The sequence below is a fragment of the Temnothorax longispinosus genome, chromosome 12 (assembly GCF_030848805.1).
Source record: "Temnothorax longispinosus isolate EJ_2023e chromosome 12, Tlon_JGU_v1, whole genome shotgun sequence".
Lineage (NCBI taxonomy): Eukaryota > Metazoa > Arthropoda > Insecta > Hymenoptera > Formicidae > Temnothorax > Temnothorax longispinosus.
Genome location: NC_092369.1, coordinates 10,665,721 through 10,693,098, shown reverse-complemented (window position 1 = coordinate 10,693,098; position 27,378 = coordinate 10,665,721). Strand labels below are relative to the sequence as shown.

Genomic DNA, 27,378 nt, shown 5'->3' with positions numbered 1-27,378 from the left:
CATTGCATTTCGTATATTTAACGTTACGGGCGTAATGTAAATGTTAAACAATTTTTATTAGACGTTATGTTACAACGACAATGATAGCAACGTTGGATAGAAATGTCATGCGATAAGTGCCAAGTGTAAACCCAGCTTTGAGTCGAATTAGCGATTAACAGGCGCGCGGAAGGAGGAGTTGGGAGGATCCTGTGACGCGTCTCCGCGTTTTTCGTGCTCCGTGCTCCACGCCACGCCGCGCCGCGCCGGTGAGACTTGACAGTGGCGGAATTGGAAGGAATTAAAAACGAAATGAAATAAAGTAAAAGGGTAGTCCGAGTTGCGGTCGGGTGCTTTGTGATGTTCGCAAGAGGCGGCCGCGGAGGAGCTTCCTCTTCTCCCCGTTCTCTTCCTTACGATCCTTCTCCCTTTCGCTTTCTCGCCCCCTGTGCTTCGCTGTTCTCTCTCTTACGCCCCTTTCTCTCTTTTTCTCTATCGAGTCCACTTTCGTTCGCGGACTTTCATACTGCGACCGTACGACTAATTTGGAACGAGCGCGAGGCACAGTTCCCGGAGAGCCGGACGCGGAGAGAGTGCAAAAACTAATCATCTTACCTCCGGACGGCGAAATTAGCATTTCTAATTCGCCTATCTGGAATTTATAACGCGATGGGCAGTCGGTATAGCGACCAAGTGGCATCCTGTCCGTGATGGGGAATACGAGGGGATACTCCGGTAATTTTACAACCCGAGATCGATTACCCGTGACTCATTCAAAGCAGTCATCCGTACGTTCATTAACCAATTAGCGACCACTCTGCGATACTTTCAACGTGAAATATCGTTAGGACAGAATCCAGCTTGATTCGTTTGTTGCGTGCATTATTCAAATCTAATCACATTCTTCTTTTAACGTTATTAAAAATGGATTCGGTATCTTTAAAATTACTTTTAATTAGATTTTTTTGGAGCATTCTTCACGGTTGTTGTGTCGTAAAAGCATTTACTCCATACTTGTTACTTAATTAATTAATAAAAGTCTTAATATAAAGTGACATTCGAGCTGTGGTACAAGCCGAATGCCCCGTGGAGGAATCGCGTCTGAGATGAGAGATGGAAGAGGGTGATTTGTCGGAGGGTCAGCATTAACGATAATTAGACAATTAATAGCTCGTCTCAGGCCAATGGAGGAGATCGCTTGACCGGCGTGGCGACGGCGATAAATTTAGCAATTATCGCTTTAACGCGTAATTGGGTCGATCTTCCGCTTGAAACTTTGTGGGAAAGCAGTCGACCGCGACATTGGCGTCAATTTACTGATTGCATTAAGCCGCTGCAATTGGCAATTGGTCCTATACACGTGGAATCATCGCCGAACAATGTAGACGATGCTGGACGATACATCCGAAAACTAACACGATTATTTATTGGCACGTTTTAAGGAGAGAAACGTTGAATGATATATTTACAATTGTATCGAAACTCTAATATATATTATAAATTAGACATAATATGTAATTATAAACTACCTTACATACACGTGAGTGCAAAATGTATGATTAGAAATAATGATAAATTATTTTACGTCTGTTAAACGCTAACAATTTTACCCAAGTCGGCGATTCCTTGATCCAAAGGGCATAATTATCCCAATCTGAAAGAGATGCTCTCGATGATATACGTCGGGTCTCGGTATCTGTTTCTCATAATTACATAATTAGCGAATTCCTAGCTCGTATCGCGATCGTCTCGCGCGCTGCCTTTCGCGATAATAAAGTTCATCTTCTCCGTGGAACGCGCGCGGGTGTCCTCCGTCGTGGACTTTCCAGGAAGCCCTTTGCCAGATCGTGCCGAAAGGTACGCCCTACACGGGGCCCTTCTGGATCCTGAAAAATGCACGAGGCTTCTTCGGACGACGGACTGTCCAGACATACCATCGGCGGACCAACGGCGATCGTGGCGATCTTGACATTCCACGGTGCGATCCTACCGAAAATCGGGAAGGAATCCCTGTACTTTGAAATACAATTTTTTTTCCTTCGATATACGGAGCAGCTGGCATAATGAAACTGCGCGATGACAGATTTTATTTAGGGGTATTCTAAGATATCTTAGATGTTTACAAATTTCACTGTATTTTTCACTTGATTTATTCGCGCTGGCTTGTTCCAATGCGTGATTTAACGGTATACCAATGCCGGGATACTTAAGATTTAGGTCTGCACACATTTATTATTTTAATTTTTAAATACAACGTGAATGAAAATCATAGATAAAAATATAATACAAGAAAAATATTTTTACCTTTGATTCTTTGATTTTAATTCTCGTTATAACTTATTTAAGGACTAAAATAATAAAAATGTCCAGACGTAGGTACGTGTCCCCAGGCATTGGTACATTTACCTTACTTTAATTCCGATTTGGGACAGTTTATTCAAGGTTCCGAATGAACGAGGTATATCGCGCGGAGAGCCGCCTCATTATCTCGAGGTTGCATACGCGATAAAACCGAGAGCCGGTGCCGGTGCCTCGCCGCGCGGTTGTCGTGGCGTACGGAAGCTGGCAGGGCTCCGAAAGAATATTTCTAAGCGATCCAATTACACGTACGCGCGCATACTGGCGCGCAAAACACACGCTCACGCATATATACCGCATGCGCGAATATATACATCCGCGCGGGCATAACGCAGGACGCCGGCCGCTCGAATGCGTCCTGGACGCAATTATCCCATTTAAATTAAGCCGCATAATTGGACGACCGTCTATTCACACTCGTAAAGCACCCGTGCGCGCGCTTTTACTGCCGCGCGGCCGAGGCAAGGATGAATTTAAGGAGCGACGAAAAGAAACGAGGCACACACCGAGCGCGCTGAAAAAAAAGGATCTCCCGGCGCGGCGGGGGCAGCCAGAGCGGACGACGGAGGGCGGAGGGCGGAGGGCGGATCCTCCGGTCGAAAGGATACTGCTACTGTTCGTCGCTACAAAACGATTTTGTTTCTTCCTTCTCCTATTTCTTCTTTTTTTCCTTTTCTCTCCGGTTTTTACGCTACCGGAATTTTAAATCGGTTGGACAACATTATTCGTTTGCTGACGTATTTTCGAGAAATTGCCTCAACATTACGTCTTTTTCCTCGGCTAACCCTTGGTAATTTATTCTTCTTCTTTATTATTATTACTTTCTCTCTTGAATTATTATTCTCTCATTCTCCACGTGCGCGATGAAAGGTAATAAAGGATGTTTGATAATCACGCATGTATGTAGCTCTCGCCCTCACGTCGTGAGTAATTTGCGAATTTTATCCCCGCGGGATTAGAGAAAAGGACGAGAGGTTCTTGCTGTGTCCCCACTTGATTCCCGATTCTCTTTTTAAAAGATTCGAATAATCCGCTAACAAGAACGAAATTAATCCACGACCTTCATTAATATTATTCACGGAACGCTTGATTGCCCCGCAAATTAAAGGGGGAACATAATGACATTTTCAAACATCTTCTTTCATAATTTTTGTAAATTTAACAAGTGATTCGGCGATATTTAAAAAAAATTACATACACGATAAAACAAATTCAAAATGGAATGTGTAACAGTAACGGTATAAATCTGATGATAATTAAGAGAAACGTCTATCGAGCGTTTATGCGGTTTTATCGAGATGTATGATAAGGCGGATCGCTCGTTTAACGATCATCTCGAGAATGAGAAAAATCCCGAGTCACGGGGAAAAAGGGATTCCACCCGTACGAGGGAGAAAGGACAGCCGAGCCGGGAGGGACCGAGCGCGAGAGATTACGTGGCAAAATCCGCAAACGAGAGAACTTAGACCGCGTTCTAATTGCGAATATGACTATGCTTAATTCTCCCCCTTGCGGTCCCTGCGCTCGCATTACGCTCGAATTGGTCTGCTTGCCGTTGAATTATGCGCCTATCGAATATGGAATAAAAGTCATGTAGGTGAATTTTTCGAATATATGCCAATTTCTCTATCGATCTCTCAAATGGAAATTGCCGAAACGTCGAATGTGTGAACTCCTTTCTCGCAAGTTCTCATGTTAAATTAATTCCTTTGCGACTCACCTCACATCACTAATCGAGCCCGAGCGTGATGGGTGACAGTTAATCTATCCGATCGGAGTTTTGAAACGGTTTACCTAGATCTCAAATCGCCCGACGATCAACTATATGACTTCGGCGTGAAAATTGGATTCGTAACATCAGCGGCCGCCTTTTCGTCACGGGCTTTGAGAACGCCGATTAAAAAAAGAGCAATATAGCGAGATAGGAGGAAATCGTCCTGCGTCTTCTTTTGGAAAGGCGACGCGGCAAGAAACTGGCGACCAACTTTAAATCTATAACTTGTAACTCGTGCGTTGGATTTCGATTCCGCTAGTCAGAGCGAAAAAAAAAGAGATACCATTTAAAATGTTTTATATAATGAATGCAATTCTTGGTTTACTGCTGCCAGCATTTTTGTACGATCGATTATATATTTCTATATTAAAGTAGATATTCTACGTCGTGATAGCTTTCTCACTTGATATCAAGTGTATATATACATCGCAGATGATATTAAATCAGGGAATAATCTGGTAATAAAATATAATTTGCAATAATGACAAAATGTTACAGCAATATTTTCTTTGCAGCCGATTCGGCCAATGTCGATTATAAAATTAATCAATCTCATTTTCTTATTTTCTTTTTATCATAAATGCGGTATCTGGTCTGAGGAGCGACCAGATACGTGGAAGGCACTAATCTGCATCTCGAGATCCAACTTGTTTACGAAACAGTGCATGAAATCGGACCATTTGTTGGATAAGAATAGCGACGGTGGACCGTTGGAAAAGACGTTGGCGCGCGCTGATAATCGATAGAAAGCGTTACCGTCACGGCGGCACAGCGATCGCGCGGATCGGACAGATCACGACGAAGACCTCTTACGGGTCTTAGATAGACTGATAAAAAAAACGACGACCTCTCGATTCGTCGGTGCTGTTTCGATTCATCCGGGCGCGCGATACTCGCCGTCATCGTCATCGCGGGACGACATCGATGTTGCGCGGCTGGTGCGCGACCGCTATTTCCTACGCTCTCGCCCCGGCCGTGTCATTGACATTGTCAACGCCCTTTCCGTACTGCGGGAAAGCCGCGCCGCGGCCGCGCGACTTTGAAGAAAATTCCACGCTCGTAATTCCTTTAAGGAAAAGGCGAGGTTGCGATCGCGATGTGTGCCGTAATTACGCGCCGTAACGACGCGCCGTGTACGTGGGAGCAGAGACGCGGAGTCGTTGCGTGAACGGATAACACGGTCGCGGTGAATAACGAATGTAAGGTAAATGTACCAATGCCGGGACACTTAAGACCTATGTCGGGACACCTTTAGTTTTTAAATAAGTATAACGCGAATTAAAATCAAGGATAAAAATATAATACAAGAAAAATATTTTTATCTTTGATCCCCTTTGATTTTAATTCGCGTTATAACTTATTTAAGGACTAAATATGATAAATATGTCCAGACATAGGTACGTGTCCAGGCATTGGTACATTTATTTTGACAAAGATTTAAAGGAGATCGTGCGCTCTTTAGCGACTCGTTCCTGATTCAAATTTAAATAACTTTGCCCCACGCAAATCGAAGAATGTATTGTTATTTTTGGGCGCTTTTTAGGTATTATTTTCTGTGCATTAATAGGTCTCTCTACATAGAAAAAAAGAAGTGTCAAATTAAGGCATATACTCGTACATGCGCAACAATCTATATCTTCTTATTAAGAAATGCAACTTTTTATTTCAAATTTTTTCCTCGATTGAATTATATATAAATGACTTCATTCAAGCAAGTTTTCTTCGTTTGACTAAATGTATATAATCTCATTTCCAGATTTCCACGTTGAAACTAAAGATATTTTCAAATCAAGACTATTCTTTTTTTCTGTGTACGTTTTCCGATTTAGTCATCTATTATTTATGATTAAATATAACGAATCAAATACGTTGCATAGTGCATTCACAATTATGTTGAACGGTTTAATTTAATCGGCTAGTATATACATACACTTTTACTTTCAATTTTAAAATTAAATTTGGGAGTTGCATTTCAGATTGTGACAATAAACTCACAGTAATTAGTCGCAACATAACAATAACGTGTGACGTTCCCCAGTTTCTCTGAATTATCAGCGCAAAAAATTGTGTTTTGCATAGTCGATAGCTCACGAGTCAATAGCTCACGTTTGAGCGCGCATACTTCCATGAAATGTCTATAAATAAATTTAGAATTCCTCGAGTTCGTCCTTAGGCTTAGGTAGACGCTGATTTTCGGTAAACACATTCCTACGTTTTTTCTTGTGACTGAATTGCATTTAAGATTCTAAATCTCTTACCGTAAACACGTGTTATCACGAGAAATCAAAACAGTTCGGCCTTTTTATTTTTGTAAAGTGACAGCATGACGTATTGCTTCGAGTATTGCCGCAAACATTATATTATATTTAATATTCATAATAAATTTAAAGATTTATATTTGACTATATAGCTTAAGCTTGACGGCGTTACCCGTCGAAAAATCCGTGAAAACACATTTTACCCCTTTTCACTCCGTTAGGGATCGAATTTCTAAAAATACCTTCTTAGTAGGTACTTACGTCATGGAAGGAATATACTTGCCGAATTTCATATATTTCTAGGTTTAGGGATTTGGGATGGGCGTTGATGAGTCAGTCGGGACATTTGTTTATACATAATATAGATTAAAGATTCTGCATGATTTTTGGACGACACGAGGATATTCCATCTCCACTGTTTTGTGGCTTAATTACTTTTCTAATAAAAGTGCCTGTTAAACACAGTAAAAGACAAAATATTGAAATATATTATAATGTTTCAAAAAGTGACCCAAACGGGAATCCAATGAATATTAAAATATGCTGCTTTTGATTATCTGTAAGTCGTTTTTCATACGTCGCGTACTGTCAAAATAGTATTTCCTCTCCGCAGAATGGACTCTGTCGCAACAATATTATCGGCTTTTGCTAATTTATTATTTTTGCGCGAGAGAATTATTATTTTTGCGTTCAATGTACAATACGTTCGTTCACTGCTGCTACGAAAAAGAATATCACATCCGATCAAGTCCGATAAGAATCCATGTATATTAAATTATATATTTTCGGAAAAGGTTTCTCCATCTCTCTTCCCGAGGGACCTGTCTCAAAAAATACGAGGGATAAGATCCAGGGTCTCTCACGTCTCGCGAGTCCTCTCGGTGGCCATCGGGAGGGTCGCGGGGAGGAGCGGGAGGTGCCGGCTGAGGTAGGAGGGGGTGAAAGGGGGTTTCTCTTGGATGCCGTGATGGCGGCATCCAAGAGAGCCGGCGGTACCCCGGGAGTCAACCCTCCGGGCGGGGTTGCCAAATGCATACAGGACTCGCCATCCTGTATATGCTCGGAACCAGCTCCTGTCCGGCTTCTTCGTTTTCTCTTCTCTTCCACCTCCTTCTCCACCTCCTTCTCCTCGTTCACCTCCACCGCCTTCACTATCACCTCTATCCCGCTCTCTCCCGTTGCGCGTCTACGAGATCGTCTCTATCGGCCACCTCTTGGCTCCTTGCTCGCGCGCTTTCCTCCTTCTGGAGGGGACCGCATTTTTTCTGGTTGCGCCTGCGATGGGTGGCACCCAGACCGGTCTGCGCCCGACCAATGAGAAGCGCGACCGCGGTAACGCCTCTCCCGGAGTGCTCCGACAGTGGCGGCCTTCCTCATCGACTACTCATCGGAGTCGTACCCTCTCTCTCCCACGCGTTCCCTCACCGGTCGCTCGCACTTCCTCGCCGTTCTCCCTCACCGTTCAGCCACTTGGCTGTCCTCCTCTCTCCGCGAGCCGCGTCTATGTTTCAACTCTCGCGCGCTTCTTTCCTCCTCCGTATCTTGATATTTTTCATTAATTTCTCTCCGAGCTCTCCGGACGGTTCTCCATCTTCTTCTATCTTTCTCTCTCCGTTTGCCCATCTCGTTACAGCCGCTCGGACTTAGCTATCCTCCTCTTTAGTCCGCGCGTTTCCCGTCCCCCGTCCGGAGATATCTCCTCCGCGTGCATCCGCGGGATGCACGACCGATTGTCCTTCTCGCAAACGACCTATACGTATTTGGTCCCCTCGCTCGGGGTTGCTCTTCTCGCGCCAATGTCCTTGTCCCTCCGCGAGAAGCGGCACTCGTTCGCCGCACGACCGAGACACGGTTTCTGATATCTCGTTTTATCTCTTTTCTCTCCCGAATGCGTTCTGCTTTTGAGGACTTTTGCGAAATTGCGACGCTGGTACCGAAACGACGAACTTGGCGAATGTGATGTTATCTCGCGATTAGGGTTCTTTTTTCATTAATTTTTTTATTCCACGTCTTTACTTAGTCTCGACGAACGCGTCTCAATTCGAGCCATCTTTCGCCTCGTAGATACGATGCTTTAGATTTATGGATTCGCGTTATCTCGGGGACAGGTGTGGTCAGTGCCTTCTTCCGCGAGATCGACCTCTGACCTATCCTCCAACGTCACGGGAGTTAGGAAGGGGCAGGATACCGCGATGGCAGTCGGACGCGCATGGCTGCTTTCCGTTATCCTCCGCGGCACCTCCTGGAGCGCCGCTCTGCCGGATTATCCACCCCTTCCCACGGAATTAGAGGACGCAACCATCTCGCCACCCTTATCGCGCCGATCGACCGAATCCAACTTTTAAATTTTATCTACTTAGACTTATCGCGTACGTCGCGCCATTTACGGAGAGTCGTGACGCTTCTCTGATATAAATTCGACATTCGTCACGTATAAGACATTTGAAATGATGGCGTACGTCATCTCGAAATAACGTCGCGAGCAGAAGAATAATACGAATATCTTGAAACTAATTTTTTATTTTCACTCAGATACCATTTAGAGATAAAATGGACGAATATTTGAATGTACGATGTCTTCTTGTGCATGAATCGCGGCGAATCAGCGCTACGATCGCGGTGAGCGATCTTTCTCGGCGTCTTTCTCGGCTCGAAAAAATGACACAAGCCGTGACATTTCTAAGAAAGAGGACGTCGACATGCCGCACTTATCGCTCCGCGTCGAATCCGGTGGCGAAAAAAAAAAGACACACGTACGAACGCGATTAACGGCAATAAGCAAAATACGTCCGCTTTAAAGCGCGAACGGGCGAGTCGATGCGATATGGCGCAAAAAGCGCCACCATTTTCCCTCCATAATACGGGGAATAGCAGGCCACCGAGGAGTCCTGGCGAGAGAACGGCGGAGGATCGAAAACCCCGGTCCTCCGCTTCACCTAGGTGAGGGATGAGAGGTGAGCGAGGTGCGCATGTACGCGCGCTTCGAGGAGGGAGCACGCCCCCTCCTCGCGGGTCCGCAATTTCATTTTCTAAATGAAGCGAGCCAACCCCCTGGGAGGAGTGGAAGGCTTGGCCTTCCGTTTCGTGTACACGCTCGCATGCCTGCTCGACTGCAATCGAAAGCGCATATCCATTTAATTAATTATGCATGAGGTCCGCCGCAACGCCGAAACACGGGTCGGCGTTATCGTTAACCCGTGTGAAAATGGTCGAATTGCCGACCGGCGCCTGCCGGTGATTGCCAGTGGCTCGCCATTGTCTTTTTACGACTGTATTACATTTCGGGGATACACGTGTAAAAATCACTTTTGAAAATTGCGAATGAACCGCCGTTCGCTTATAGTTGAACATAACTGGTCCACCTTACCTTATTTGGCAAAATTTCGAATTTAGCAAAACGCTTATCAAATGTATAATGCACGAGATAGGTATTTTACCGATATGGAGTTATTTACGAAAACTCGTGAAGATACGATGAATACATTGTTAGCTGTCATATTTTCATGTAAACACGATAAAAGAATCCACAGTGATTTTATGGCGAATGCTGGAGATTGTCCGAAGTGACTTCTAGCAGAATTGAATTCTGACTCTTCATATAATTTACAACAGCTGTCCCTCTTCTCTCTCTCTCTCATGTCTCGTTCAACGAATATATATCTGCTAGGAGACTGTTTATCCACGCTGCCGTGGTCTTCGATTCAAGTCGACCTTCTTCCATCGTTCTTTCCTCTGCTAGATTCGTTTCTCATTAATCTCTGTCCCCATCCTTTTACTCCGTTTCATGATTTCTTGCTACATTGCTTCGGTCCGTCCCTCGTGTCCCTTTTCGCTTTGCTCGTTTAAGACAACATGGCCGATCAACCGGGCGCCATTGAGTAAGTCGTTTGAGGATTTTTCAAGACTTTTCACGGTTCGCTTTTCGATTAAGCTTCACGAATAAATATCAAAAATACTTTATGTGATATATTTTGTCGCGACGGAGACGTATACAGCTCGAAAAATAATTATTTATGATATCTTTTGATATTTATGGAAGGTGAAGAAACAAAAATCTAATTGTATAAAGATTATTAAATTATTAGAAGTAATACATGTAATTTAATTAAGACGTGAGATATATTTTTTAGATAAAAATATCAGATTTTATTCGACGAGAAGAATGTTTATTTTTATTATCATTAATATGTGGAAATTTAATATTATTTGTTATTTTAAATAACTAAGTCTAAGTTTTTAATTTAAAAATGATACATAATACAATAGAAAAACACATTATATATTATTAGTATTTGGTACTAATAATCTGTAAAATAACATCTAATTGAATGCTCCTTTAGATGTGATAATTTATTGTTTTGTGCGGTCGTTAGCAACATACTTTCATTATTTTTTCGAATCGTGCATTTCGCGTGTCCCCGACGTTCGAATTAGCCGAATATATTCATGAATCGCGCGTATAAATCATTTAAACGACCCCGCTTTTTGATTCGGGAGGTAGGGAATCCCTCTCATCTGAACTTGCCCCCAATCAAGGGTCTGAAAAAATGCTAAAGGTGCGTCGATGTCACCGTCGAGGAGAACGGGCCAACCAAAAAACGGTCTGGCGCCAGAGAGGAACGAGACGTACAGCCGGGGCAGCAGCCCCGGGGTCTGTCGGTCTGTCGGTCGTTCTCATAGCAGTGCCAGAAGAGCACTGGAAAACAAAAAAGCCCGCCTCCTCTTCTATCCCCCCCTCCCCCTCTCGACCGGTCCCTCGTGCCACAGCTATCTTTGAGAATGGCCTTGAACTTCGAGGGAGAACCCCATTGGCCGAAAAACCGTGTCGCAGTTTTTCCCCGGGACAGCGGCGGCAGCTCTACGAGCACGAATCACCGGGCGAAACGGCTCTTCTTACAAGCTACTTGTTAGGTAGCTCGGGAAGGTGGAACGAACTCCCCCTTTAACCTAACCAGCAACCCCCCTTGAGGTCTTCTTCTTCGCCCTTCCCTTCCCTTCGGGCGATAAGATTTGTGGTTATAGCTTGTTTTTGGAGCACTCCGCGGGGGTCGACAACATCGCCGCATCGCGGTTCCTTTTCTCGAGGAAAAGGAAGGACGGAGGATCTATTAATGGCCCAGTGAATGAACCCACGGAGTAGCTGGATTTTTCACCGGGACGTATGCTGACCGTCGAGAAGATCGAGATATTTTGTCACGTATCGGGGCGCTATTAATTCTCCATCGCCATTTAAATCAGCGAGATTCTTTAGACGAGTTCCACCAAACAGATTTGCCTTGGCTTGCACGTGCAGGATGCAATATGGTTCTTATTGGCAAAATTGATTTTTTTTTTAACAATTTCGATTGTACAATATCTATAATGCTACTTGATTGATTTGACATTTATATGATCTGTTTTATAGTCAGCCGTATTACATACTAGGGCGGAATCTACAGTAAGATTTTAAGGCGTAAAATTGAAGCCTTAAACCGTAAGAAATTGATAAATTACAGTCGAACATCCTTCTCACATTCGACTGTGGTTGGTCAATATTTACGGTTTTAGGCTGATATTTCATGTGTCATCGACAAATTTTTTAAGCATCATTATTATTATTATATTAATTGGCCGAAGAATAGAGAAGTTCTCGAGTTTCTAATAGAAATCCTCTATTTTATAGCTAATCGGTACGCCCGACAAAGCTTGTCGTATGACACATGAAATATCAGCCTAAGGCTTAAAGTTTAAATTTTACGCCTTAAATTTTCATTGTAGACTCCGCTTAAATTAGGTACCAAATCTATCGGGCATATATCGCCAATGTTGCAAGATCGACGATTCGTGGATGTCGTTTCTCAGATTTGCTTTCCGTTCCACTGACCTATGAAAATATAATATTACTGGGAGAGTAATCGCGCATTTAAAGAAAGTAGAACACCGAGAGTTCCATGACCCTCTAACCATGACCATCAACCCCATTCTAGTCTTCCTCCGTCTCCGGCGATAAGATTTGTGGTTATAGCTCCTTTCTGGTCTACGCCACGGGGGTTGGCGACATCGTACATCTCTCTTTCTCTTTTTATCCTAAGTTGACGCAGTGAATGTGCGGTTCAAGGTCGATGGTAAAACGTAATAGAAGTCGTAGGCTCAGGGCAAGCTAAACCTTACTTAAATGAGTCGTTAATTTAGATAATTTGATCGTTACACACAACCCGGATTGAGTCAGCGAGACGTTAACGTAAACCAGTTCGGTCGCGATTTATTTTTATCATATTTACAATTAACCCGAAAATAAACGCCTAATTTTTTTCTTTGCATAACTGGTCACTTGATTTTTACACCCCAATTAAAAGTCATTCTTATTTATTACATATGTTGCATATTTTTCATTGTTCTATAATTTATTAGTATTTGAGGATACACACAATTATTCACCATTTTCTGAAAAAAAGGAGAAACCTAAAAATATAAAAAAAAAAACGAATTATTAAAATTATTGTGATGACGTGAGCTTAATTTTTTCGACACTGGGGTAAAAATCACTCCAGATGCTCGTTTCCGGGTTAACCGAATCTAATCTTAACAGAATGTAATAAAATCTTAACGTTGACACGCTTTCCTTTTAACGTTTGTTTCGAGTGAATGCTCGCGATTCGCGTGTAAAATCTATAAATTTACTGCCGCTCTAACCGAAGACAAGTGTGGAGAGGACATCAGCTCGTTAAAATATATCTGCGTGGGTTCGCCGACCCCTTCGCGGCGGGTGACTTTTTATCCTAGGACTGTTTTTTTTACCCCCCTTCCGCGTCCGCCGAAGAAATTCCCCAGGAATTCGTGAACCATTTCAGGGGCGGGTTTTTGCATGATGTTTCACAGCGTGCGCGACCTTTCCCAAGCTTCTCCACGCCGAGGACGGTGCCCGTTGGAATTAGGTCGCAGGAGGTCAGGATCTCATCCTTCCGTGTCCACGGTTCGGGATTTTTATACGCGTCAAGGCCGGCGCGGCGGTGATTCAGCTAGGTTTTTGCGTATTAGCGAATTCGTGGGGTTCGTCGGCACGGGACGGGCCGCGTTTCGACCGCGTCGTTGTTTTCTCTCCTCGCGCGAAAATTGCTGGGTTGCACCTACGTGTGGGTACGAGGAAAAACCATTCGTATAATCGGCGACGTTGCGGCTTGCGGCTTCGCGCGTAACGAGTTACGACATCTAATAGATAATATTTCGCATATAAATGTTTTTTAAATGATTCTCGCTAATAATGGATTACAAGACGCGTTCGGCGAATCGTCAATTATTATTCAATCGAGTTTTAATAATTTCGTAACGCAAGTTGTAACATTAATAAGAATTGCATTTATATTTTGTTGCGAAATATTGATCGCTAGATTCTCCATCTACATTTTTAACGAATAAAGAAATATAAACGAGCTTGTTTAAAATTAAACTGCCGAGGCACGATGGGTACCCCATCGTCAAAATTCCTTCGACCTAGGCATAGTCTTTTCTCGAAAATCGCGGAAAACGGGAGAATTCTATCCGAACGGCGGAACGAGCCGACGTCGTTAGATCAAGAAAAGCTGTTCCCTCTTTGACGACGGTGCCCAACGCGGCGCGAGGGAGAGAGAGAGAGCAGGACGGCGAGACTGCCGAAAGAGCGAGAAGGAGAGAGAGAGGAAGAGAGATCGTGTTTCCCGCGTACCCCGCCCCCGCTCTTTCGCCCTTCCGCGCGGCGCGGCGGGCGCCGCGTCTTCCCCCGCTAGTGAGCGCGCGCGGCGCGGCGGCACGAGAGCGAGCGACGGCGGCCGGCGCGAGGGGGGGAGAGCCGAGGGCCGCCGAAGGCGGCCGAGCACGGCCGAACGGTCGTTCGAATCGCGGCTCCCGCGTCAGTGCTGAAACCGCGTCCGCGGTTCACGGTTCACGATATCCGGGCTTTGCCGCGGTTGCACTTTTTTGCACGTCCCCGGGCCGGGCTGCGGCACGCGAGAAAGAAAAAAAGGGAAACGGGGGTTTGGCGCGTTCACGGCGAGGTCGCCGGGAAGAAGTCGCGGAGGTGCGACGGCCAGTGTTCGGAGCTCGTCAACGGCGTGGCAGAGAGAAAGAGAGAGACGGAGAGCGAGGAGGGGAGAAATAGAGCGCGAGGGAAGAACGGGTGACCGGGTGATAAAGGAGGTCATTTTTCGAGCGGCGATCGAGAGCTTCCTTTTCGGCGCCGCTCCGTCAACGGGCGCGACAATGGCGCGGTCCGCGAGCGCGCGAGTCGCGCGGCGGGTCTCGGATCGCGGCCGCGCTCGCCGGCATTAGGTATAGGCGGCGTTCCGCTCGAGTGAGTTATTCGCGCGAGTTATTATGCGCCTTGGCGGCGAGCCGCCGGCGACGCGTTGCTGCCTTCCGGAGGTGGCGATCGACGACGGAACGATCGCCGAGCGATAGTTGGAGATCGCTCTGCGCGTCGCGGAAGAAAAACGGGACGAAGAGGAGAGGAGGCAAGAGGCGAGAGAGCGGAAGAATGACGCACGGATGGCGTTACGTCGCTTAATCGCATCACCGCCGTCGTCGATCGGCAGCGCGTGAGCTCCTCGCCGAGGAAGAAGAATCGAAGAGTGTGAAGTTGGCCGCGTAACGCGCGGAGGAAGGAGGAGTTCGAGGAGACGCCGGGTGCGCTCGCGTTTCCATCAACAGCTCGCGACGAACGAGCGTCGCCGAGCGGGTGCGCGACGCGCGCCCGCGTGCGCGCGGGCCCTCGCGTGTGCCCTCCGTGTCCCCGCGAGCGAGTTCGACGCGAAGTTCGCCGCGATCGGAATCCCGCCGGAGTTTGACGTCGGACAGTAGTGCGCTTTAAACTCTTCACTTGCGCGCCCTCGCGCGCGGCGATCTCGGAAAGGCGCTCTACGCGGAACCGTCGAAAAAAGGTAAACAGTTAGTCGACCGAGAGAGAGAAAGAGAAAGAGAGAAAGAGAGAGACGGACACGCGGTGCCGGGCTCGAGGCTCGACAAGTTTCAATCTCGGCGCAAGGTCGCCCCGTCTCGGCTCTCGGCGCAGTGTTTACGTCTGGATATCGAAATCGAAGACGCTCGCGAAGACAGTTCCTAGCACGGGTAGCGACGGCGACGCGCGGCCGGTGTCAGAAGTCAGAAGCGTTCACGCTCGGGCGGGCAGCGTGGCGAGTCAACGTCGATGACCGTGCCGGGGATCCGAGGACGGATCGGACGCTCTCGGCTGTCTCGGCACCGAGGTGGTACGTGCGGCACGCGACTTCCGCTCGCGGAGCGAGCGGGTCTACCGGGAGCGCGCGGTCCCGGGACGCTCGTACACGTACGCGAATGCCAGTGAATCGTTCCTCGACGCTCCGATCGACGGAAAGTTGTTGTCGTTGTGCGCGAGCGCGGCGTGTAATACCGCGACGATATCGCGCTATCCGCGGTGCAGTGATACCATCGGCGGTGAGGTGTATGTCGCGCGCCGCGTGTCGTGTCCGTATTGCCGCGGGAGAGTAAAACGGAGGAGAGAAAACGAAGCTGAGAGAGAGAAAGAGAGAAAGAGAGAGAGCGACAAGGCAAGGGGAGTACGAGAAACGTGACGTGTGACCGGGAAGTGTGAATACATTTCGCTTGGAACTCGCGAAGCTGCCGACGAGCGAGGTTCGGAAGAGAGAAGATTCGGGAAAAGAGGAACACGGTGATTCTCGACGGGACGCTCTCGATGTATCCCTGGTACCGTGACAGCGTCGCGGCTGCGGCGGCAGCTGGCCTCGGGGGACCGGTCGGCGTCGTGGGTTCCGGATTCTGCTCGACCGGGCCCGGCCAGGGTGGCACCACCATTAAGACTGAGAGCGGATATTCCGACTGCATGCTCGCCCTCGACTACGTCCAGAGTAAGGTGAGTGATGATTTTTGGCGATTTAGCCTCCTGTCTTCCGCACACGTTTTGCACGCTCGAATCTCCTCGGTCTCTCTTTCGCGAGAGTCTCAGCGAAGTGTCCGATTTGTTTTTTAGGCCTAGAGTTTCTAACGCGCGTTTAGGCCTGTTTTATGATATACGTCGGATGTTGGAACGCAGTCGATGCTCCAATGAGAAGAATTCGTTCGCCAAAAAGAAATTCTCTTTGGACCATTAGGCCTGTTCGTTTTCGCCGCACTTCTAAACTAGTGCGATAAGTTAGAATAAAACAAATATATTTTCTTTCATTCTAACTTATGGTTCAGAAGTGCAGCGAAAACGAACGGGTTGTTTATTATTGGCTGCGTTCCGACATCTGATGTATTATAAAACGGGCCTAATAAATTCCGTCCGCCAAATATGAAGGTCGTACAATTTCAACGAGAGAACTTTATGCGCTCAATGACACGTGCACGCCGAAAACGCGGAGATCTTGATTGTTTAATAAAGCGACACTAATTCGAAATCAGAAACCGCAAAATCGGAGATGTATCGCGTGAATGATGATTTCCACTCGAGGACTCTCGTCGTTTTGGAGTTATAAGATTTAGCGGATTGGAATTGTAATATTGAAAAATTGAAGAGTCGCACTTTTTGTGATAAATTTCTCGGTGAAATTAATGTCCGTATCTTCTTAATTTAGAAACGAAATAATTTAAAAACAAATGATAAATAAATTCTTGCAGACTTGGCACTGCAAGTGTAAAACAAATTAATAATTTTCTTAAAACGACAACAAATGTATTCGATTTCGCGATACAAATTTTACTCGAGACGTGTCCAGCGTTAAAAATTGTAAACTTGCAGCTAATTTGTTGTCAAATATTGTATTCGTTGTATTGTACGTCAAAATCGTACAATTATTTGGCGGCCGGAGCGATAAAAGCTGTCAGAACATTTGTAGCGTCAGTATAATTTCTTTTACGGAATAATCGACGCGTCGCGACGACAAATAGTTCACTCCGATTATTGTTGTCGCTGCTTCTGCGACCCCGCTTCCCGACTGGTTTGTTGCCGATCGTACGATGCGGTATTTCTCCTTTGTGATATTTATACGATGACGGATGTTATTGCGTCTTGCCGAGAATCTTCGGAATGTAAACGAAAATTGCTTCAATCATATTTGGAGAATTTATACATAACTTTCACGGTAAATCAGATTGAGTTTCTCAAATCTCGTGTTGTATAAAGAAAAAAAAAAAGCTAAATCGCGCGTGTTGCATTAACACATTAATTTCCGCCACAAACTTGTATTAGAACGAATGTATAATAGTCATGATATAAATATAGTTCGCGTATAACTGCGCGATTTTTCCGCAGCGAATAGGAAATTATTTCGAAAAGTATTATTTTGAGACTTTAAAGAGATAGTTTTTTTGAAACCGCCACGTTGCATGCAAAACTTTTATGAATTTACATTTAATGAGACTCGCATAAATTTTAATAAGTATAGATATGATAATACTTAAAAAGATAGTAATTTTAAAATAATCGTTTTTACAATAACAGTTAATGCGAGTGATACTGATTGTCTCGTTTGCGACCAGTTGTTTATTATGTCATTATTCATCTCACGTGATTTATGTTCGTGACAAAGTAAACGACGTTTGCACGCTAATACTTCATCTCCTATTAAATTGTTGGAAAAAGGTTAAGGAAAAAAAAGGAAAAAAAAAACTATTGCCTAGTATACGTAAGAAGGGATGTAGCTATGACATCACTTATGAAATCAATGCTATATAATTGACGTTTGCATGAGAAATTAGCATTCTGATGATACGATTTCACGTTTTAGTAGTTTGACGTTAATAACAATTTGCAATTTGAAGAGATAATTTGTTGTTAATCGCGCGATATTTTGCGTATCCGTTTTAGAACGAGGTAAATATATTAGCCGAATGGGTCAATTATCCGATATGATAAATCCTGTCTTTGATACTGTTGTCGTGGAACATAAAAACTTGGAGCACCTCCTTTCCTTTTTTTGCCGGACGTTGATTACACTCATAGCCGGTACAATAACGTCGTAAGATACTCGTAGATGAAGATTAATACCTGGATAATCGCACGGTGGCAATGAACTTGATATTTCAAAAGAGAATTCTCGCAGCCGCGTGTTGCATTAGTTACATTTCCGCGTATCATTCGCTTGGAACGTACATTTGCATACATATGACCACACGATATCCTAAAACTATAATTTTTTAATATTTTCTTCTCGTGCTTCTTCTCGTTATGGAAACTTATATTGAATAATCACGTTTTGGCTAATATCTAGATATTTTTTACTTATTGTAATTAAAAACTTATTGTGATTATTTACTTATTGTAATTAATATTTTTTATAATTACAATAAGACGCGCGCACACATGCAAAACACATATACATATCACACTGCTTCGATAAATTAAAAGCGCAACGTTTGGATTTAATGCGCGAGTTTCGTAGCATACCGACGGCGGGCGAGGGATCGGCATTTAATGATGATCAGTCTTATATCAAAGAAAGTTTAATGATACAGGATGCGAGTAACTACTGGGTAACTTCCTGAAGGTAGTAGTTTCCGAAGGTTTTTCGAAATAAGTGAAAATTCTGATCTAACATCTGATTCATCCCTCCAACCCATTTACTTTGTTTTACACACTGATTTGCCTCGTTTCCCTCCGCCGTTGCCTTCCCCTCGGGATCCAGCCAGCGAGTTACAACCATAATGAATTATCGCGTTAATCTTTCGATTTGCTTCGTGTATTTTCTTGCGAACATCCCGTATAGGTAGCGCGTAAGAAGCACCGAGGAACCCGTGCCGCGACTAAATCGACAAGAAGGCGATCCGGCGTGTCAACCTGTGAAAATGATTCGCGCGTAAAAAACACCGGACTTGTACTGGTCAAGTGATCTAAGGACAATAACAAAGCGCCGTTAATGTCGACGATAACTTTCAGATTTTCCATTTCGTAGGTTTCCCTACGCGAAGTTAATAATGACTAATTAGCAATTATCACGATGACGATAATAAAGTGTATCATTCTGCAATATCGAGACATGTTGAAAAAAAAACATCAGCTTTCAGAATTTATCTTCAAAATTGGCAGAATAATTCGTATTTCAGACATTACGATAAAGTACAAACGCGAATTTTTCTGATGGCGATAGTGTAAACGCATTTTTCTCGGATCTGAACGTGTAATAACATTAATGGAGGTGGGATGTGATGCACAAACATGTGTGAAGCTCGTTTTTGACAACACACAGCTTGACTGGTTGATAGCGAATTACCTTCGGCGCCGCGAGCGATATCATTATGTGCTATATATGATTTTATCGTTCTTCTCAATTGCACCACGCCGTGAGCCGTGAAATCGCGGAATAAAGTACTTACGATTCGCAATTACGTATTCACGATTGTCACCCTCGCGTAATTTTAATATTGTTAATACATATAATTTTATGCGATTAACCGAGAGAACTCTCTCGAAATCTTTCTCAGCGAAAGCACGGCGAGTTAATTTGATATAATCACCCGGTATGACTCTGTAATGTACAGCTTTTTTTAAATTATTATACGTGCAATGATAATCGTTTAATAGCTACCTAACGCGGTCGTTAATTATTAACGACGGCAATTAAGTAGAGTGTTGACGACTCGGCGTCCATTAACGGGTGATTAAGATCTAGGTTCGATTATAATTTCTAGTAATTAGTCGTCCGATGTATGTAAATAGCAACTTTTGCAACTGTGATTTTTTCTTATACTATTCCTGTTGTCTTTATTATTTATCGGTGTAGTTTTCTGTACGTCTCATCCTTTGCTAATATATATATATATATATATATATACATATACATATATTGCGTGTTGTGGGATAATCGATACGATTAAATGATACGAGAGGGTAAAGATTGTGCGCGCGATAGAAACATATTCTTGATTATAATGAGAATCCCTTCCTGAATCTTATTTAAACAGATAATAAAAATTAAATAATTATAAGGATGCTGATTAGTGATCGGAATGCATTAAAAAGTTAAATCGATTATCGATTGAAGATATGGAACTACTGTCCCAACAAAATTAAAGCTGTGCTTCAAAATCGACAAATATTAATCGGCGCGCAGTTCACTAAGTTGGTATAAGTATATGTAAAAATTCACAGAAATATTATTATTAACACAATAAGTATATATATATAAAATTTATAGAAATATTATTATCAACAAGAATACCCTGTTACGACTCTAAGCCCCTTTGTCGTTAGATTATTTATTGATCGTATGAGTCTCTGTTATTTAAAAATTAAGTAATTCTTTCAAGAATAGTTTATAATAAATTCGCATTTGCCAAATCGCCTCGCTCGTTCAGCAAAAAATAATACCACAAGCTTTTAATAGTGCATTTGCTACTAAGTTTGGATTTACATAAATTGTTTAATCACTATCTTATTAAATCCTTACGCGACGGATAAAACTCGATCCATACTGATGCAGGTGTACAAAACGCCGATATAGATAATTTATAGCGTGCCCACGTGATTCGCCATAATCAGAAGGAAACTCTCGAGAGTCCGTTCCGCGATTTAACGAACCACATCGTACGTTGTTACCAATAATTATCGGGCCATCGAGCGGTTTTTTGCCGCGGGTCGATTACCACTCGCCGCCGGGTCACCATCCAATCCGACGACTTTCGTTCGCCGTGCGCGGAATAGATTTTCCTGCGCGATGTCGGTCAGTAAATTAATGACCGGGGCGAGAAATTAATATCGCGCGCGCGCGCGCGCAACATATAATTGCCCCGGCAATCAACCCGTTTAATTATGTATATTATATGTCCCGTACGCGAGACCGAGGCCTCTTCGCGACTCTTTGTTACCGCGCCCCTTCACGTTTTCCCGCAATAATTATTCCCGAGCGCGTGCGAGCCGCGAATGATGCGCATTCGAATAGATTACCGGGAAAGCGCGACGACAGCTGATTATAAAAATAATTGCGGCGTATATGCGGGAGCCCACGGGGCCGTGACTAATTGCCTCCCCGTCGCGGCGTCGGGGGAAATCACCGCCGCGATCTGGAAGTCAATTCGGGTTTCTCACGTGTGTTTATGATAATGATAATATATACTCTCCATCGATATCTAAGCGTTCCCTTTTTGGGAATGCATCGATGCGCACATTGCCCCTCCCCCCCTCTCTCTCTCTTCTTTCTAGAAATGCTATGGTAGCTTGGCCCTTTCACCTTGGCTTCAACATGACTCTTTTTTTCCCTGTTGGGAAATGCGGGGCAAGAAACCCGGCAATCCTTATACTTTGCATGTCGGTGACGTGGATTTACGTGTCCTACGCCCCCGTGGTGGAGCCAAATTAATCTGTCTTCCCTACTGTGTCTCATGCCAGCTTATATTACTATATTAACATTAAAGAATTTCCCATACAAGAAAGATTTTTCATATATAAATTGTATAATAATATAATAAAAAATATTTTGTGATACTATATAAAGAAACAAAACGACGTCAAGTATTACGCCAAGTGTAAGTGTAGAAAGCTGCGTACGTTAGATTTTTCTATTTAGAAATTGTTTCTGGACATTAAAAAGACTAAAATATGATTAATTAAAGTTTTACTTAGTCGTTAATAAATAATAATACTATACCTCTAAAATTTCTCTTTTCATTATATATATTTCACGAGTCTTTCTCTATTGTTTTATGGTCCCGTCGACCATTAGGGGAATGATGCGATTATTTTGGACTTTTTACGGCGCTTCTTTCAATATACAAGATTTTGTTCGAAAACTGCGCTGTAACGTTACGTGCCTCAATTGGCTGTTCAACGGGATTGTCTTATGAATTCGCTAGGTATAAACGGGATGGGATAGAAAAAAAAATTGTCGCTCGGTGTGTTCGGCGTGAGTAGCAGCGGCGACGGCGGTTTATACTTCTTGTCCGCTTGAACGTGGAAACGGAGATGGTTCCATAAAGACCGAACGAAAGAGAACTTCATTGGCTCCTCTCGACCATTCGCAAAAACGCTCTGAAAGTGTAACGTGCAACCGATTTCCCCTTCGTCCTGTCTCACCACTTTTCCACGTAGCGACCATAAGTACCGCGGTCCGTTCTTTGCAGATCGAGTGGAACGATGATGCTGTTTCGCGCGTAATCGTACGCGCTTAAATATGCCAAGTCGCCGGTGTTGTTATTAACGTCCGTTTTATTTTACTTATTTGGTTCTTCTAAATATTTCATACACCTAAAGGAAAACATTCTAGATTGGAATTCTATAACAATATAAGTTAAATACTTTTGAATTAGGTTAATCTCGTATCAATTATTATTTATTTTATTTATTTGGTTCTTGAATCTTTAAGTATTTCATATACCTAAAGGAATTCTGGATTAGAATTAGATTAATCTCGTGTCAATTATTATTTATAATATTATTATTAAATTTATAGTGTATTTGGAAATATTAATTTATTTGTGGAGCTAATTAATCTTTTGTAATAATATCCCTCGGTTGCCGATTTGTCACATGTCGACAAATATAGTTTGATATTCTGCTTTGATGAAATTTAAAAAAAACTACGTTTTCTTCCACCTTCAAGTTTGTATATTGAAACTAGACTATTATTACTACTTGCTCTACTATCTGTGATTGCGAGACTTTTCTACCGCATCTCGTAAGAGTGCAATGTCTCTCTTTCCAAAAGTCTCGCGAAGCTCGTGCGGCGATGCATGCCGCGAAAGGAAATAATCAGGATCGCTGACGCGATTCTCATAATTCGGAATGAAATTAACTGGCCGTGTTGATTTTTCCGCTTGGGAAACCTAACGACCGTTACGAGGGGGCGGCTCGTTCAGCTAAGAAAAACATTGTGCTCCTGGTGAGTCGAAAACGCACGCAAGGAGCTCTCTTGCGTGCGGGTTGTAAAAATTTGTTTTACGCGAATTTATAAAGATAGACGGAAATATCGCAGATGTCGCTGGTAGATTTTCCTGACACCGCCGTGATATCGAGCGAGATGATCGTGACAGACACATGAGATAGCCATGAGCGACCCAACGAAAAAATTAGCAGCTATTATTTATCAAATAGATAACTGTAATTCATTATTATTTGTTAGCGATTCTATAATGACTATTAATTCTACGTAGAAAAAAGTATCGCGGTATAAATATAATTTAGCTGATCATTATTGATGTGTGCTCTTGTTGACTATGATATTCTCGAATATTTCATGAAACATCTTTTTTTTATAGATGCTTTGATCGTCAAGTTTACTGGCATTGTTAACAATTTGCGCGCCCGTTTCGTAAAAGTATTTTGAAACTTATCTCTGAAGATATCTCATTCTCTTTTTCTCATTTTTATTTTTCATCTGTACGTTATTAGCTAAATATTTTTTTTAAATGACTTAAAACTCTTTTTTAAGTAAAAAGATCATGTATTGAAGTCAGCGACTGCAATTTTTCGTCATTTTGGCTGTAATTACTCACAACTTTATTTGACAGATATGATAGACTTTTTTACACCAATCTTAAGCTATAATGAGAGTCTACAGTGAGAATTTAAGGCGTAAAATTTAAGTTTTAAGCCTTAAGCCGTAAGAAATTGACCAATCACAGTCGAATATTCTTCTCACATTTGATTACTTAAGGTTTAAAGCTTAAATTCTTACTGTAGACTTCGCTTAATGTAACCAAATTAGTTGTCAGCATTAAAATGATTGGTGCGACGAAGCAGGTGTTCGCGGATCTAGCGGTAGACTCGTTCGCGCAAGATTTTCAAGTTGAAGGCGGCCATCGGCCGTCAGGGCTAGGCACCCGTAAAAGGTTGCTCCTGGATCCGGGCGGCTTTCCAAATTTGGCGGGCCCAAGGACCCTTTTGCGCGATCCGTTGCAAAAATGGCTCGGGCGATGCATGACTCGCGCTTCTCCCTACCACGGTAGCCCCCGTCTAAGTTCAAGGCAAATGACACTTGCTCGAACGATTCGGAATGAGATATTAAGTTGACAATACGCGCGCGATGCGACAATGCGGATAACAGTGCTGAAATCGATAGCTTAACAAATCTGTCACGTGCATTCGCCGAGAGATAATGCTTCAGCAAACGAATTCTGAACACTTCTCCGATACTTCGGAGAGTCGTTTCTTTAGTCGGAACGAATTCGTCAGCTCGATCAAACGTCAAATCACGCGGAATGTACCCTTCGGCATATTTGGTGCCGATTTGTTACGGTTAAAGGCCCGAATCGAAGCGACGATAAAGAGCGCGACGGGAAAGCTCGCGACCGTGGTGGAGGATGAAAGGGTTCGGTTGCGCCGAAAGAGAGAAGCACTCGAGGTCGCGGCCATTACGGCCGATAAACAGCTCGAAATATCGCCGAAAGAAGAATTCAGTGGTAATGGAGCGGCCGGGCAAAAACGCGGTCGCGCGCAAAGAAAATTAACGGCAAAAGGGAAGAAATGAAACGCGCGCGCACCTACGTGGCCTATCGAGGAGAAGAAGTCTCCGGCCCTCGGCACAAAGAGGCGAAAGAAGGGAAACGAGGAGTGACGGAGGGCGGCTGCGGAAGGCTAAGAAGAACAACAAGAAGGAGAATGCGTCGAGCAATAGCGGCCGGCCGACGGACGGACGGACGGGCGGGCGGGCGGGCGGGCGGGAGGGAGGGAGGGAAGGAAGAAAAGAAGAGAGGAAGAGAGGTGCGATCGGAGCGTGCGCGTCCAAGTACTGCGGAGGACGTTCGCGATGCATCTTCCTCTCTCTCCTTTCTCCGTTCTTGCCCTCTTCTCGCTCGCACGTCCGCCATTCCGTCCCTCTCTGACCCTCTCCCTTTTCTCGCTCTCTCTTTCTCTCTTTCTCTTTCTATCGCGCTGACTTGGTTCTCCAGGTAGTTCGTCCTCCGATTGGCGGGCGTGAACGCAGGTGCGCGTGGGTGGGGGAGGCGTGGTACCCACCTCCTATTGGCTACCGGGTCCTACCCACACCGGAAGTGGGGCGACGCTGGAGGAAAGAGGGTAGAAACGAAAGGGGGGGCAGAAGCTAAAGGCAGCTCCTCCGCTCGGGCTCAGGCCGAGGGGGCAAAAACAATATCGCATCTCGCGCGCAACGCTACAAAAACCTGCCAGGTGGCATTTCGCCTTACCTTGAGGGTTACTGCCTCTTGCACGCGAACACGTACACACATGCATGTATACGCGCGTCTACGTGCACCTATATGTTATACCTGTACCTGTATACCCTGCGAAACCCGCGTCGCCGCCATGCTACCAAGTATCGGCGAGGGGATGCTCTCTCGCACCCCCTTGACTTCTCGGCCAAGAGGATCAAATTCGAATGAAAGTTTTATACTCTTCCCCCGATTATGATTTAATAGGGTAATTCGTCAATATACTAAAGTTTCTACATTTTGGTTGAACTTTCGAGATAATTTATGATAAAGTTCGGCTATACTATTGAGATATTTAAGATATATTTAAAAAGGAATAATTTTTCTATGGCAATCAGATTTTTATGAAGAAAAATTTTGATCTTTTTATTATTTTGTTAAATCTTTTAATTTGTCAAATTCAATATATTCTTAAATTTTGCTAAGTTTAAGAGTTTTTTCATATTGGTACCTAAATATATATAACTTCTTATTATAGCGTTAATTGTATGAATTGTAGATTTAAAATGTTTTCTGTTTTAATTTTTGAATACATTTTTAGTGATAATGATTAAATCATTAATACTATTTTATGTTCATTACATTTAAACACAACAGTACTGACCATTTGTTTTCTTATTCCAATTAGAATTAATGCCAAGAGAAAACTCGTTATAACTACAATTAGTTAAGGATAATGTCTAGTATCCTAATGAGATTTAAATTGTTTTAAAGATAATTATTTTAAAGAACATTATTTCTTGAAGTAAGAAAAGTTTAGAAAAAATTACTAGATGCGTATAAAAAAAAGAAAGGCAATTTATCTTAAATTTAATTTTTTGGCAATTGTTGGCGCCGAAATGGAAGAAAGCCGAAACATATTGCGTACCATTTATTTTAAAGGTAATCGAGAAGAAAGTTCGTTACTTTTGTGAATGTTAAGCAGGAAGGTGTTGCACAATGCCAATTGTAAGGTGGTTTAATTGCATGTCTTAAAATTTAATTTTTCGTAATGATATCCGCCTCAAATATCTAAATGAACGTTACGTCAAAATTAGAGATATACGCAAATATGCAAACGATGCATAAGTGGGAGTACAAAGTCCATGAACGTTTTATATAACTCTCGCATATGTTTCATGTACATTATATAAGATATAAGTGTAATCTGATATTCCATGTTTATATGTGGAATCATTATACTATATAATTTAAAATTATGATAGATACAAACTAATCTTGGATCTTTATTTATTCATCTTGTTGCATAAAACGCACAAAGTTAACGTCTACCTGTTCATGCGAGCCAAATGAGTGTAATACCGGCACGATGCTTTCGAGGCTTTTAGTTAGCACATAAATCTTCACGAATAATAACGTATAGCCATCCATTAGGACAATTTTTGACAGGTTGGTATAATTTAGATTCAGGAAATAAATGGAAGACACAGGGGAAGGGAGTGTAAGGGGAGAGGGCGAATCGAATGTGAATGTTTTAGCAACACAAAAGAAAGCATTGAGATAAAAGCGATAAAGTGTACATCAAAACGAACGTGAAGATCGTGCATCGCGCGAGTAGATAGAGATTAAGCATTGGCTAGTTGGAGACGATTGCTCATTTATTGCGAATCCCTCGATATGTCAGCTTAGAGATAACGATACACGGAGGAAAAGAATTTTGCTGTTGCTGCGAAACCATAATATCGGAACCAATTATTTGATTTGACAGCGAAATTTGCTTCGTTGAAAAATCTCATCGAATGATCGTAGAAATATGAATTTGCTCGAAGCGAAGTAGATAGTCTATATTCATAGCTAATACAATTTGCTGTTGTAAGGAAAGAATTTTTTATTACCACAGCAAAATCATTTGCAAATTCAGCAAAAATGAAAATTCTTGACAAATCTTTTTGCAGTAACGATTATTTGCTATGACGACATAAA

General features: G+C 43.3%; 1 protein-coding gene across 1 annotated transcript in view; it reads left to right on the top strand.

Moving 5' to 3' along the window:
• The first annotated feature begins 14,438 nt into the window (after nt 1–14,438).
• LOC139822997 (zinc finger protein rotund) overlaps nt 14,439–27,378 on the top strand; it is a 162,806-nt gene continuing 149,866 nt past the window's right edge. The window contains exon 1 of the mRNA XM_071795259.1: nt 14,439–16,228. Coding sequence (XP_071651360.1) covers nt 16,052–16,228 — 177 coding nt within the window. The 5' untranslated portion in view covers nt 14,439–16,051. The remainder of the gene's footprint in view (nt 16,229–27,378) is intronic.